The sequence below is a fragment of the Centroberyx affinis genome, unplaced genomic scaffold (genome assembly GCF_046629955.1).
Source record: "Centroberyx affinis isolate AG114_WGS23_722 - 3 ecotype Tasmania unplaced genomic scaffold, CSIRO-AGI_Caff_v1 ptg000310l_1, whole genome shotgun sequence".
In the NCBI taxonomy this organism is placed as follows: domain Eukaryota; kingdom Metazoa; phylum Chordata; class Actinopteri; order Beryciformes; family Berycidae; genus Centroberyx; species Centroberyx affinis.
The window spans coordinates 34,755-49,266 of NW_027278987.1; the positions used below are offsets into that span (position 1 = coordinate 34,755).

General features: G+C 37.5%; 1 protein-coding gene across 1 annotated transcript in view; it reads right to left on the bottom strand.

The window, feature by feature from the left end:
• tgs1 (trimethylguanosine synthase 1) overlaps nucleotides 1-14,512 on the bottom strand; it is a 34,091-nt gene that overhangs the window by 12,814 nt on the left and 6,765 nt on the right. The window contains exons 6-9 of the mRNA XM_071515125.1: nucleotides 13,679-14,269; nucleotides 6,398-6,533; nucleotides 5,890-5,976; nucleotides 4,437-4,584 (exon numbers count right to left, since the gene is read on the bottom strand). Of these exons, the coding sequence (XP_071371226.1) occupies nucleotides 4,437-4,584; nucleotides 5,890-5,976; nucleotides 6,398-6,533; nucleotides 13,679-14,269 (962 nt within the window). The remainder of the gene's footprint in view (nucleotides 1-4,436; nucleotides 4,585-5,889; nucleotides 5,977-6,397; nucleotides 6,534-13,678; nucleotides 14,270-14,512) is intronic.

Genomic DNA, 14,512 nt, shown 5'->3' on the forward strand with positions numbered 1-14,512 from the left:
ATGATTTGTGTTGCCTGTGGATTTGTAGAAGATATCGAACATCAGGCGTCGCCATTTGTGTGTCTGCTGCCCCGACCCATAAATGGGCCGGTGCCTTAAAATGCGAGCTCGAGCTTTTTGGAGACTATAAACATGCCGAATTTACCAGAAAATTATATTTTTCTGATTTAATGTATGTTTATTGCTGATAAGCAAGGAAGAAACAAGGGACCTTGGCCTGACGTTCTCTCTACAAGCTGCGCGGAGGCGTTAGCCGCCAAAAAAAAGGCTAACGTTGAACACAATAACAAAATAATGAATTGGAAAACGTGTAGGGAATGTTTCTAGCGAGGTTAGCTAACATATTCAGTAATGGCGTAACTGTTATTTACAAGCCACTTATTGTTGCTATTGGGTAGCTAGGAAGCTAACTAGTCAAGATAGCTGCATAGCTTGAGAGGAGTGCAAGTGCGAGCCAAGTCTAATTACTGTATACATTCACTGTTAACTGTTAACTAAACCCCACCCAAATTTGTGGTGAAGCCTGACAGTAGTAAGTAGGGTACTGAACTGGTCTTCTGCTATTGGCTGGTCTTTGAGCCAGGTGATGTCACCGTCTATAGAGTACAACAGGTGGTGACATCACCTGGCTCAAAGATCAACCAATAGCAGAAGGGCAGTTCAGTACCCTACTTTTCACCATTAGGTGTCAGGCTTCACCACAGATTTGGGTTTGGGGTTTAGATACTCTTTAACATTTCACATGTCAGCATATTTAGAACCGGTTTAATATATTGGAAAGAGAGAATGAAAACCTTTCATCAAGCACACTAACATTACTATATTTGGATAAAAACTATGATTTTTTTAATGATATATTTTTGGGTTTTTTTTGCCTGCAGGACGCCCCATGTACCCTCATTTTAACCAATCTATACCATTTATGTTCTCTCATTTTGAAACACAATTGTACATGTGTAGAGAATAAAACCAAAATCAAATCAAATAGAGTAGAAGCGATCAGAGGAGGAAAACTCTGTGGAGGAAACTCAGGCATTTTATTCCATTTTTCCCTCTTGCAAGATGATAAAGTCCTATTCTGCACTGTCAGCACATGAATAAAAGTGCCGCTACTGATCTACCTCAACTTCCCTCTTATCCCAAGGTCAGCTGTCTGTGTGAGTGTTAGAACCGTGTCTGTGTGTCAGCGCGTGTGTTATTTTGCTCGCCTGACACCCAGAGTGATAATAAAATAATAAAATGTAGATACAGTGTAACCCATCCACCATCTACAGCAAAGAGCTGAGACTGAGAGGGGAGGGTCAGAATGTTCCTACCATCTTAATTAGTTTGTATCTTTATTTTTATTTGATTTATTTTGTTGCAATATTTAATTTATTCAACACGTTACAATCCTACAATTCTTGAAAACTAAAACCACGATTTTGCAGTTCAAGTTCAAGTTTTTCCAATGGTAAGAATTCACATATTTGTTCTAAAAATAGTCTAAAAGTAGGAGGCATTTCTTTTTTTTATGGAATTAAGTAAATAATTACATGGGCTTAAGGCTGTTTTGATAGTTCCAAAAATCTTTACATTTTTTGAACTCCTAGAAAAGATGCATAAATGTTCCTTTATTAGTTTTTACATTGTAAACTGTTAGGCGAGAGACTTTGGGACAATTGATGCATCTTTACTGGTGTTAAATAATATTTATAGATAAATTCCAAATTTGATTAATTGATTTTACTATTCATGAATGGATAGTGGCTTCTATTATGCACACTACAGACCACATGTCCCCATTTATAAACAGTTCTATATATATATATATATATATTTTTTTTTTTTAATGGAAACTTGCCAAGAAAGGACATTATACATTTTAGAAAAAAAAAGTCAAATTAGGGATGGGCAATATGGTTGAAATCATTATCATGATAATCATAAGGATTTTTCTCGATATCAATATATATCACAATATGGTTCATGTATGCAAAATCATGTTAAATAATCAAATTAATGTTCATCTCATTGAACCGAATGGTAATGTTAGGTGTGGTGTCAAAAAAAACAAATAATATTCCTACCATACCTCATTTTATGAGAGTTTTTAAGTAAAATTTGCTTGTCATCATCAATTTAGACAGCAGAAATGTGTGTCACGATATTAAAATATCTTCATATCATCACGATATGATTCCACTGAAAGACGATAAACGATAATATTGAATTATCGCCCAGCCCTAAGCCAAATGCAATCAAATCACATCTAAGAGAGGAAAGTCAAATTTTCTTTATAAGAAATTGAATAAGCAGTAGTTTCATATCAAAGCAGCAGGTTCAAGATCTTTAGTTAAACTCATTAAACATTCAAACTCACCAAAAGAGACCAGTCCTGTATATTACTGTCAGTTTAAACTCTGCGAGACAGCGACAGACTCTTTAAACCATCATCAGGCTAAACTCACCAAGAGAGACCAGCTCTTTAAATCATTATCAGTTTAACTTCACCCGGAGACATCAGCTGGATAACCTTCAATAATTTTAAAGTGGGAGAGTGGAGCACCTGGAGGAACTTTTGCCTCATTCAGTTCTAACTTTAGGGACAGATAACAGAAACAACTCCTGACACCATACAGACTGAACCATTTTACAGATATAAAAGCACAAATTGTTAAGAAGCAGACTCATGAAGGCCTTCTGGACAAAAAATGTACCATTGAATACGTTTATGAGTGGACAGGGTAGGCCAGTTAATGTAAGGTACAATGATGAGTGAGAGATTTACTGGCAGTAATAAACCTCAATGCTCCATGATGCAAGTTTGTGAGCCTCAGTGACCCTGGGAGCCATGATGTTTTTTGAAAATCATTTTTTGTAGGCCTATAACAAATCTAAAACAATTGCAAATCAGTTACAAAGCTGTAGCACATCTAAGAAGAGAGAGTAATAATTTTAGTGTTAAGTTGTACACAGCTACTTTTGAAGAGAATATTCGCATCAGTTTTGTAATTGATATTTTAATAAGTTTACTGGCTAAAGGTTGTTATGCGTCATTCAAGCACGCTCTACCCATAATTACCAAAAATTACCAAAAAATAACTAACCGTTACAAGTGAGATAATGAGGTAAATATTGGACTTTTGGACCCACAGTGCAATCATTTGGCTTCAGAACACGAGCTATTCGGAGTAAATTTATGATTTTTTTTTTGCACTTTTTGGAACTCTAAAGCAGTGGTTCTCAGCGTGGGGTCCGGGGACCACCGGGGGTCCTTGAGGGGGTTCCAAGGGGTCCCCAGCAAATTGTTTAAACTTCAGCATTATTTCATTTACAAGAAGTTAACACAATTAGAGAATGTAGAAGAATGACTGTTTTGATCATAGTTTCACTGTTATCTCTCTACCCGCAATACAGATAGTCATGGAATTCAGGACAAATTTGGGTTCTCAGATTTGGGTCTGAGAGACAAAATCTCATCAAATGGGGGTCCGTGGCTCTAATGTGGACTAAATTAGGGGTCCTTGATAAGAAAAAGATTGAGAATCACTGCTCTAAAGAATGGTCTCTACTCACTCTAGTTGTTTTGGAGAAGGATTATACGGAGCTGCACCAGCTAACTCACTGTGTGTTAAGACATGAGTGTGAGTAAATAATGATAACATTTTCATTTTTGGGTGAAGTAGTCCTTTAAGATCCTAACCCATTTTGAAACTCACTGTAAACAGGGCTCACTGTAAACTTGGCTTTCATTGGCTATTAGTGGTCTACACCCACCTCACTGTGAACTAGGCTCTCATTGGCTATTGGCAGTCTCCACTAACCTCACTGTGAACTGGGCTCTCATTGGCTCTTGGTGGTTTGTGATCCCCACAGACTATAGGACTTGTTCAGGACCCTGCAGGTGTCGGCTTGTAAATGTCCAACATGGCGGCTCAGGTCAGTCTGCTTAGATTCAATCTGGAAGCTCCTCACAGTACTAAATAATCTTTGCTGACCGTTGGTCTAGACCAGTGGTTCTCAACGTGTGGTCCGGGGACCGCCAGGGGTCCTTGAGGGGGTTCCAGGGGGTCCCCAGCAAACTGATGAATTGTTCAACATCAGCATTATTTCATTTACAAGAAGTGAACAATTAGAAAATGTATAAGAATGACTGTTCTGATCATAGTTTCTCTGTTATCTCTCTACCTACAATACAGATAGTCGTGGAATTCTGGACAAAATCATATCTAACAATAAAAATATTCTCAGATTTGGTTCCAAGGCACAAAATCTCATCAAATGGGGGTCCGTGGCTCTAATGTGGACTAAATTAGGGGTCCTTGATATGAAAAAGGTTGAGAAATCACTGGTCTAGACCATTGGGATTTCCCCAGTCAAACTGAAAAATCCTTTAGTGTATCCCCAGCCTTATGTTTTTTTTTGTAAGCGTTTCATATGTTTGGAGGCGGTACCTTCTGCAGCGTGGTGCTGACACCTGGCTGTGTGTCGTCTCTGTCCCTCTCAGTAAACCACGTGTGTTTGCTGGTATTGGCTGCTCTCCTCGTCCGCCGCTGGCGCTTCTGGCTGGAACCGGCTTTAAACCTGAACACACTGTTGAATCTGGCATACAAACACACACACACACAAATACAAGGGGAGACATTTATTATACAACAGCTGCTTCATTTTTTCAGAACGCTAGTCACACGCTACGACACTTTATGTACGTCCATCCTCGCACATTTGCGCTTCACATGCATCGCTGTAAATTCAAATACTCGCTGCTTCAGTTTTCACACATCTCTCTCATTGTTATATTCTGCATTTTTTTAATTGATATTTGCCATTTTTATAATGGTTCCACTACCCACTGGTGGCACTTGATTCATGTTGTGTTTGGTTATCTTTTGGTGCCAAAAAAACTAGACATAACCCTCCAGTGTCTTCCGGCCTACAGACGCTGAACGGAGCACAAATTCAAGTTCACAGTTCAAATTTACTAATCCATGTTTGAGTAAGCAGTCATGACTGCTAGTAACTATGGAAGACCACAAGTGTCACAGAAATAGTAATAAAGCATTTCATTAATTAATAACTAATTGTACAATAAAAATAGGCATTAATACATTTGTTTACAAATTAATTTATTAATCTATGAATAGACTAAATTACAAAGTAATTCATTATTTGATATTTTATTGGGCAATAAAAATAAAAATTTACAAATGAAATATTAATCCATCAATAAATAGTTCAAATGAAAAAGGGATTTACAAAAACAACCATAAAACAGTAATTTAGTCTATTTATTCATAGATTAATAAATTAATTTGTAAACAAATTTATTAATGCTTATTTTTATTGTACAATTAGTCATTAATTAATGAAATGCATGCAATCCATAGTAACATCTGTAGGTAACAACTGTAGATGTTACTAAACATCTAATCTTATATATTTTAGTGATAATTCAATAGCAGACCCGATGTTTACATGGTATGTGATATTTCAAAAGCAGATGTTCATCATCACACAGTGACTGTTGCTTTTAAAATTCACACCAGTGCACATATATTAACAACAACAACAACAACAGTAAAGACATTAGTAGATTGATCATCAATTATATCTGTGCTTCTGTGGTGACATTATGCAAATATGATCATCTATAGTGTATTTTTCACAGTGTATTTCTGTGAAATCAGCATGACGCGCAGGAGACTTTTCAGGTTTCACAGCAGGACTAATTTTCAAAAAGATCCTACAGAAAATGAGTTATATGGTTATGGCTTGTTATATAAAGCATGAAAACAGGTATCTGTTTGATAATATTGTGATAAATGAGTGACCTCAGTGACTTCATAATGTGCCTAATCCGCTGAGTGTGCGTGAATAGAAAGAGGAAAATAAATAGTTGAAACTTACACAGGGTGTGGGTTGCGTTTGAGTCCCAGTTTATCCCAAGCCTCCTCAGTTGTCAAACAAGCATTCTCCTCCACATCTAGCTCATGACTGGAGAAACATAATCACCGTTGGCCCAATAGCACAAAAGAAAAATGCATAATATATGATTATGACACATGGCAACATCACAGGAAAGGAAATTCAACTTATATGTCTGGGTGAAACTGGTTATCGGAGTTACATTTCACAGAAAATTCACCTCATAATATTGGACATTTTTTTCACTTTAAAATTGATCGACAGACCTATTGATCCAAGGACAGGCATTATGTGACAGCTAAACATGAGATTTACATGGATTTTGAAGCTGTAAATGCTTTATTTGCATTTATATTGATTGCAAAGAAGGATTCAAATCAGATCGATTTTTAGCTACACTGGGATCTGAAAACTAAATTGGGGATTTAAACGGACTATAGAAGTTATTACAGTTAGCAGTCATTTAGCTTACAAACCATTCAAAGCTCACCTCCTTTTCACTTTAGCATGTCCTCCTCCTGGGACTCTATCATCATCATCATCATCACTGTCATCTTTGTCGTTAGACATTCTCTTATCTCCAGACCCATTCTGACTGTCCAGGCTGCCACTGCCCTGCTGGGAATCTACATCACATGAAATGACACAATATAGTCAACAGCACAACTTAGACCAAATAGGCAATTTAGCCCAAATGAATGTGGTGAATACTGTAAGATTATTCTGCGATTTGAATTTTTGGTAACCCTTTAAATTACAGGCCATTAATTAAACAGTAATGACTGAAAATAACGAAGTAATATCCAAGTAAAATAGATGTAATAACTAGTTGAGTAGAGAGGTGGTTGAGGTGAAGGATAAACTAATTCAAAAAGGAAGAAAGCTTCCGCACACTATGTATCCTACTGCTGCTTTACAACTATAAATTGCATATTATATAGCTTCTGGATGGTCCTGTTATTTATGATGGCTTCTGGCTGATGTCCTTTCAGGCAGAACTTTCCGAAAGTGTGTCGTAGTTCCACTTATCTAATGCAATTATTAGTAAAAGCACCTTTTTTTAACATGTATATTACTCAGTAATTACCAGTCATTCTAATGCTATTCACCTGTTATTACATCTATTTTATTTGGATATTACTTCCTTATTTCCAGTCATTACCGCATAATTAATGCCCTGTAATTTAACGGGTTACCGAATAAACTAGCTTTGACACAACAAATGTACATGAGTCTAGTAAATTCCTAGTTGAGTGTACATGGAAGTATGGCCTCAGAACAGTATATTTTAGGTAGTTGAGGTGTGCTTGACCTGTCTTGCCTGAAATATCGGGATATTCACGAAATAACACGATATTCGATAATATCAAATATCATCCCTAGAACCCTAAAAAAATGCTGTGGGCTGTCTCTCTAAAAAGGTAAAGAATTAATTTGTTTTCTCTGGATTGTTGCTGCCAGAGACTTAAACACACGGTTCTACTGCCAATTATATCGTCCTTAGGCAAGACCAACACGATATGTTTCTGTTTCTGCACACAGAGGACATGTGGGGTCTTCACCGAGCCTCTGGTTAAGGTTTTGATAATCAGTCTAATCCTAGATGCCTCCTTCATCCACATTCACAAAGGGAGGGGGGTTAGTCGTTGAGTGGGACATGGAGGCAGAAAGAAAGATGGAAAAGAACTAGAAACCTGAACGGAAAGGGAACATTAGTTCAATAGAAATACATTTTCACACTTTTGAATGTCGCATGTCGATTGTCACAAATGTCAATTATTATCAATTTATCTGTCTAAGAAGGAGAGATTCAAATCCCTAGCATATAATAAATATATATATATATATATATATAATAAATATAAATATAATAAAGCACAATATTCGCTATTATCGAATATTGCGATATTTCGTGAATATCGCGATATTTCCCATGATATCGAATACGAAGGAGAGATTCAAATCCCTAGCATCAACTCCATACTTTCCTTTGTAGTGCATCCAAATCCTTTTGTTAGGCTAGATAGCGGTAACTCAAGACCCACTTCACATATGTATGTTAGGCTTGGGCCGATATTCGCTATTATCGAATATTGCGATATTTTGTGAATATTGCGATATTTCCCGTGATATCGAATTTCATTTGATGTCATTTGGAAAAAATAAAATAAAATACCCCTCCAAAAAAAACCTGGGAAAAAAAACTGAAAATATATATATCGTATATCACGATATTTTGGCAGGACAGTATCGCAATATTCAATTTTGGCAGTGTTGGGCAGTAACGTCGCTGTTTTTGAAGTAAATAGCGTTTTCAGAAGCAAAGCTGTTTTATTGATCAAGTAGTGCAGGTAGCGTCCACAAAAGCTACATTCTCCTAAAGCTCAAACGCAGTGGAGCTTTCTGTTGTGGTCTGGAATAAAACTAAGGATAGGTACGTGAAGCCAGTGCCATACATGGAGGAACTGTGTCTGTATGACGGTGACATCACAGACCAATCCTTGGGCTGAAGCCTGCAACGTCTGTGGTGCGCTCAGGGGAACACAGTTAACACGCCCCAGGTCCTTTATTCTTTTGCTATTGTAGTTTGAGTTCAGTTAAAGGCATAATATGTAACATTTCCGCATTAAAATATCTAAAAACGACTAGACCTATGTTATATTTTTTTTTTGAGCTGTGTACTTACATTATCCCAGATGTTTCCAACAATGTTCAAACCCAGAGAAATCTGTAATTTTATTCAAGGTAAAGGTGCGTTTCATTTGGTCGCCTGTCAATGGAGTCATATCCCCTTTACCCCCTAACTTCCTGTCATGATGTCATATCCCCTTTACCCCCTAACTTCCGGGGAAACACGCACACACAAACGAACGAACATAGATGAACATACAACAGTTTACTTTATGCTATTGTGTGGAGCAGGTTTTTCTGTTTGTTTGTTTGTTTTTGTTGCCAAATTGGTATTATTGTAAGAGCAGTTGCTCGCAAAGGCTTTTTTTTTTATAATAAACAACTGAACTGAACATTTTTTTGCTGCCTATTTGTTTGACTGACAGTTTTTCTTGATCACTGAGATAACATTGATTTGGCATGGCATTTTGGCAAGTTGGTTGGCAATGTAAAAAAAAAAAAAAGTAGCATCGATGTAGCAAACTAATTTTGCCATGTTGCTTGTAGCTTAGCTAGCTACATTTCTCTGGGGGAGAGCTTCAATGTAGTGAAGCGGTAACACTTTACAATAAGGGTCACTAAGTTAAGGGTTAGTTAATGCTTAATAAGCATTAACTAACCCTTAATTAACAGTTAACTAATTTGTAATTTACTAATGGTGTTCATGTTAACTAAGGTATTAATTTATACATTATTTAATAGTTTATAAAGATGACTATTAAATAATGTATAAATGAATACCTTAGTTAACATGAACACCATTAGTAAATGATTACCAGACACATTAGTTAACTGTTAATTAAGGGTTAGTTAATGCTTATTAAGCATTAACTAACCCTTAACTCAGTGATCCTTATTGTAAAGTGTTACCAGTGAAGCTTTATTTAATGTAGAGTAACTGGTAGCTTAGCTCACTACATTTTCCAAGTAGCTTGCCCAACACTGAATTTTGGATATCACCCGAGCCTAATGTATGTACACACAACTATAATTTGAACAGATAATTGTATTAGTAGTTGCAAAAGAACTTGTGTGGCCGATACGTCTCTCCTCTAAATATAACAGCAATGTAATTACAGTTCAATGAACAGTCGAGTACTGATATTTTAGATGGGGGGGGTTCCAATGATGAAGTACATATACTAACACCGGTTACTGTAAAGGCACGCCAGGCTTTCTCTTTCTATCTCTCTCTCTCTCTCTCTGTGTCTCTCTTTCCATCTCGCTCCCTAAGTTCTCCTTCTGGAAAGAGGCTCAGCCATTAAATATGAATGGACTAGTGTCACATGCTCCGCTCATACAAAAGTGAGACCGCTTTTGATTTAGGAGTTATGAAATATTCTGAGTGAGTCACCCCCATGCAGTTTCAAGCTCAAGCTCAGGGTTTAACAAGACAGAGTGACATACAAACTGTTTCATGTCGTTTCAGCCCGGGCGCGAGTTGTCTCTAACAGTGTTTGATTTTCCTCCTTGGTAATGCAAATGCGTGTGTTCAGCACTGGAAAGCGAGGAAGGTATTGCAATGACACGGCATTAAATTTTTATGACTCCTGAAAAGGATTTTTTAAGTAATTCCAACCAAAGTTATGGTTGCATGAGGGGAAATCTATGGCATTTGCCAGCAATGGAAGGACAATACTGCCGAAAATAGGACCTTGCCAACAGGATATAAATTGAAGTGACAGGAGCAGTCTCTAATTTCAGTCAATTCAAAAAGTAAACTGCATTCAGTTTACATGCACACCAATACCCCAATTACTGGGAGTAAGCAGCAAAATTATTTTAGCATTTAAAACATTTAGATGGTTCAACGTAACGCCAGTTCTCGAAGAACCTGGTTTACATAAATTCATTTAATAATTGGTCTAAAGGTCTTAAAGGAATAGTTCACCCAAAAATGAAAATTCTGTCATCATCTCCTCACCCTCATGCCAGTTGAAACACAGGTGAAGTTTGTCCATATAACACACAGGGAGGTTGCCAGCACAACTCCATAGCAGCCTTCTCCAAAACAACTGAAGTCAGTGGGGACCAGTTCTTCAGAGTTCCAAAAAGACCTACAGTATATTTACACCATCATTTACTGCAAATCTTAACTACAGCTGATTGATTTGCAACAAATAATGGTGTATAGGTCTTTCTATTCACAGTGTGATTGTTTGGCTGTTTTTGTTTTGGAACTCTAAAGAACAGGTCCCCATTGACTTCAGTTGTTTTGGAGAAGGCTGCTACCAAGTTGTGCTGGTAACCTCCCTGTGTGTTATATGGACTAACAAATTTCACCTGTGTTTCATTTGGCATGAGGGTGAGTAGATGATGACAGAATTTTAATTTTTGGGTGAACTATTCCTTTAAGAAACCAGTGTAAGAAGTGGCTTTCTTGGGAAACGTTTTTTTCCTGTCTTCGTATTTCGTCACTTTTCTCACTTCACTGCATAACACCTTAACAGGAGCATTCTTATTTGCAATCCTGTCTGAAAGCAGATGCCATCATGCAACACATAAATACAACATCCAGATCAGTGGTGGTCTGGTGACCTTTATGACATGCACAGTTTAAAAACCCCCAAGAGGAAATCAGATCAAAATGTGTTTACATGCCCAAATAAAGATAAAGATTGAGCAGAAATCTGCGTGTGTTAATCATTTTATGCTTACTCTTATTATGAACATTATGACTGGGAAAATAAAAATGACATAGTGACTTGATTCCAAATCTTAAGGGTATGTTTGCAGGGTCAGGAAATCAATTTAACTTAAAGTTGAAGTGATAAAGATGTCTTTGGGAATAACAGCATGTTGGAGAACTGTTCATGGGCAGAGGTTTGCAAGTGCCTTCTAGTTGTTCATGGGCCATTGAGACAGTTTGAAAATGTGTGGGAACTGTAGCTTAACATTAGTATATGTACCGTATTTCCTCTAATAGTGGCCTGTAGTCAATTAAAAGCCGGGTCTCTGATAATGGCCGGGGCCGTGGTCGACACGAACAAATAAAGGCCGGCCCCAAATACAGGCCGGGGAAAAAAACGAAGGAAAAAACAACGGTGGATACCGGTAAACTCCTGGTGCCTGTTATATAATGTAACTGTAGGTTGTAGTAATGTACAAGTGCCACAAGATGGCAGTATGCCACAAGATGGCTCAGCCGGCGGAAGTCTCTGGAGCATTATCGTAATTATCGGTAATGCATTGCAGTAACAAAAAAACGGCTACCTAACGAACCCCAACAGAAACAGGTCAGAAAACAAGGAGGCGTTGTACTAAAATATGAGCAAATATACTTATCAAACAGAGGGAATTAGAAATAAAGGCCTGTCTCTAATATAAGCCTACTTCCAATAAAGGCCCGGTACCCTATGCAGTTGAGGTAAATAAAGGCCCGGGCCAATATTAGAGGAAATACGGTAGGTGAGTTGTAGTTGTGAGTGGCTAGAGCTGGTGTGGTTCAAAATTTGAAAACAGAGAGACTTATAGGCCTTTTTCACAAACATGGCTGCTGTACTTCCGCAAGGTATAGATCGGTTCTCACCATTGCCAGCAATGTTAAAACGCCAACTTTCTGTCACCCATAACTCTGTCTGTGATCACTAAATGTGTTACAATACAGGTATTTTCATTTACATATCTTTCTGTTTCTGTTGTCAGACGACTGTGTAAATAACTGTGATCGAGGCTCACAAAATGCTAACTGGCTAACCAAGGCTAATGCTAATTTCTGTACTATTAGCATTTTGTGACCCTCGATCAAATCACGTTTTTTATAGTTGCACAGTCATTATTTGAACTTATTTTGAAACACAAAATAAGCATGTAAGTAAGTAATAAATGTCTTTGTTTAGCAAGATACTTTACATTTACATTTTCGAGCAATTAAGAAAAAAAAGTTTTTATACAACATATGGAATCAATCAGTATTAATATTTCTAGGTTATGCAACAGTTTATAAAAAAATAGCTAGTGTTTTTATTCAGTAATTGAAATTTGCACTGTTCTATCAATAGGAGTCAATGTTTGAGAAATAATTTTTTGGGCAATTCCGTGTGAAACTGCACTATTATATAGATTGGACGATAAGCTGAACTGGAGGGAGGCTTCATTACAGATTTATAAGAAAGCACAATCTAGGCTCTGTGTCTTTAAGAAAATATGTTTGTTTTTTCATGTCTGTGACAAGATGCTTTTGATTTTTTTTTTTTAATCATAATGTTCTTTTTAGTCTTCTCAGTCATGCCCTCATCTGCTGGAAAGGAAACCAATCAAAAGAGGATGACAACAGACTGGGAAAGATCAGTCAGTTCAACTACTGGATGTAATCCTGAATCACTAAATGCACTGTTCAATAGGAGAGCCATGTCGAAATGTCAGATCAGTATCCTGGACGACACAGATCACCCATTTCTCAATGTACTAATTCAACACAGAAACTGTTGCAGTAATAGTAGTAGTAGTAAGGTTTATAGTACCTCCCAAAATAGAGAGGTTCAATGCTCATTTGTTCCCAGTGCAATGAGACTGGGATTTGTATCTGACCTGTCTACTTAAACTTAAAAAGGATGGATGGTTGTGCATGTGCTGTATTAGGCTTGGAATATCGTGATACGTTTGGGAATATCGCGATATTTCCTGCGAACTTCTAAACCTATAATAAAATAAAATAAAAATAAAATAATCATACTTGAAGTGAAAAATGTGTCTTTTCAATTCAAGTGGGTTCCCTTTTCCACAATCAGCCATTTTTCTGGAAATAGCAGGAACGAGCAAAATATACCAAATGGCGATTATTAATATAATATAATATAATATAATATAATATAATATAATATAATATAATATAATATAATATAATATAATATATAATAATTACTATTATAGCCTAGAAATTTTATGTAATTTGGAAGAAATAAAATAAAATACCACCCACCAAAAAACCCTGAAAAAAACAAACCAAAAAAAAACCCTGCGATAATATCATATATCGCAATATTTTGGCGGGACAGTATCGCAACATAAAATTTTGGATATTGCCCAAGCCTAGCATGTATAAGCTTGTTTGGACCTCTATCAACACCCATCATCACACCTTGAGTCACTCTTTTATTACCTCTGTTCTCTGCAGTGCTGTGTGTTGAGGAGGAAGCGGCTCTCTTGCGATCATTACCCCCATCACAGGGTTCATCCGACCCGCAGACATCACCCTCGTGCTGCTCTCTGACATCACATTGGCCAACCGCCTTTGAGTGAATGCTCATCTGACCAATCAGATCAACCACATTGCTCGCGCCCACCTCCGACTCGCAGTTCTGTCCAATCAGATCATCAGAAACCCCGACATCAACACGAGAAGCCTTCGCTCCTTCCTCCTCCCTCTGTCGGCTTTTCTCAACTCTGGTCTCTCCATCCCACCAATCGTGTGTGTTTGTCTCTCTCTCTTGGTCCATCTCTCCCGTTGGTGCTTCTCCATCGGTATTCCCAGTAGAGATGGAGTGGTCAGTGGTCCAGCCCTGGGCTGCCCAGTATGAGTACTGTTCCCAATAGAAGTAGTAGGTCTCTGTCGCGTGTTGGTCCCAGGCAGCCCTTGTATCTGGGTTATCCCACGGAGGCATCACCATTTCTGGGTACTCAGCGGACGACAGCTGGTTCTCTGGATGTTTCTCCAGCCAGCTTTGCCATAGCAGATCTTTGCCCTGTTGAGCTTTAGGAATGGATGAAATAAATAATAGTTAGAGGGTTTTCTCTGCATATTAAAGTCATCTAACAGTGTTTATTCTGGTTCGGCAAGTACTGAGTATTTTTGCCGCAAGTACTCAAACAAATGTTGTGACAAATGAGTAATCAGCTTTTGCAAATTGAAAACAAAAAACACTAGGCAGCTAGAACTATATAGCCAATGGCATCTCAAACAAACCCGTGGTTCCTTTTTAACAGCATTTCTTCA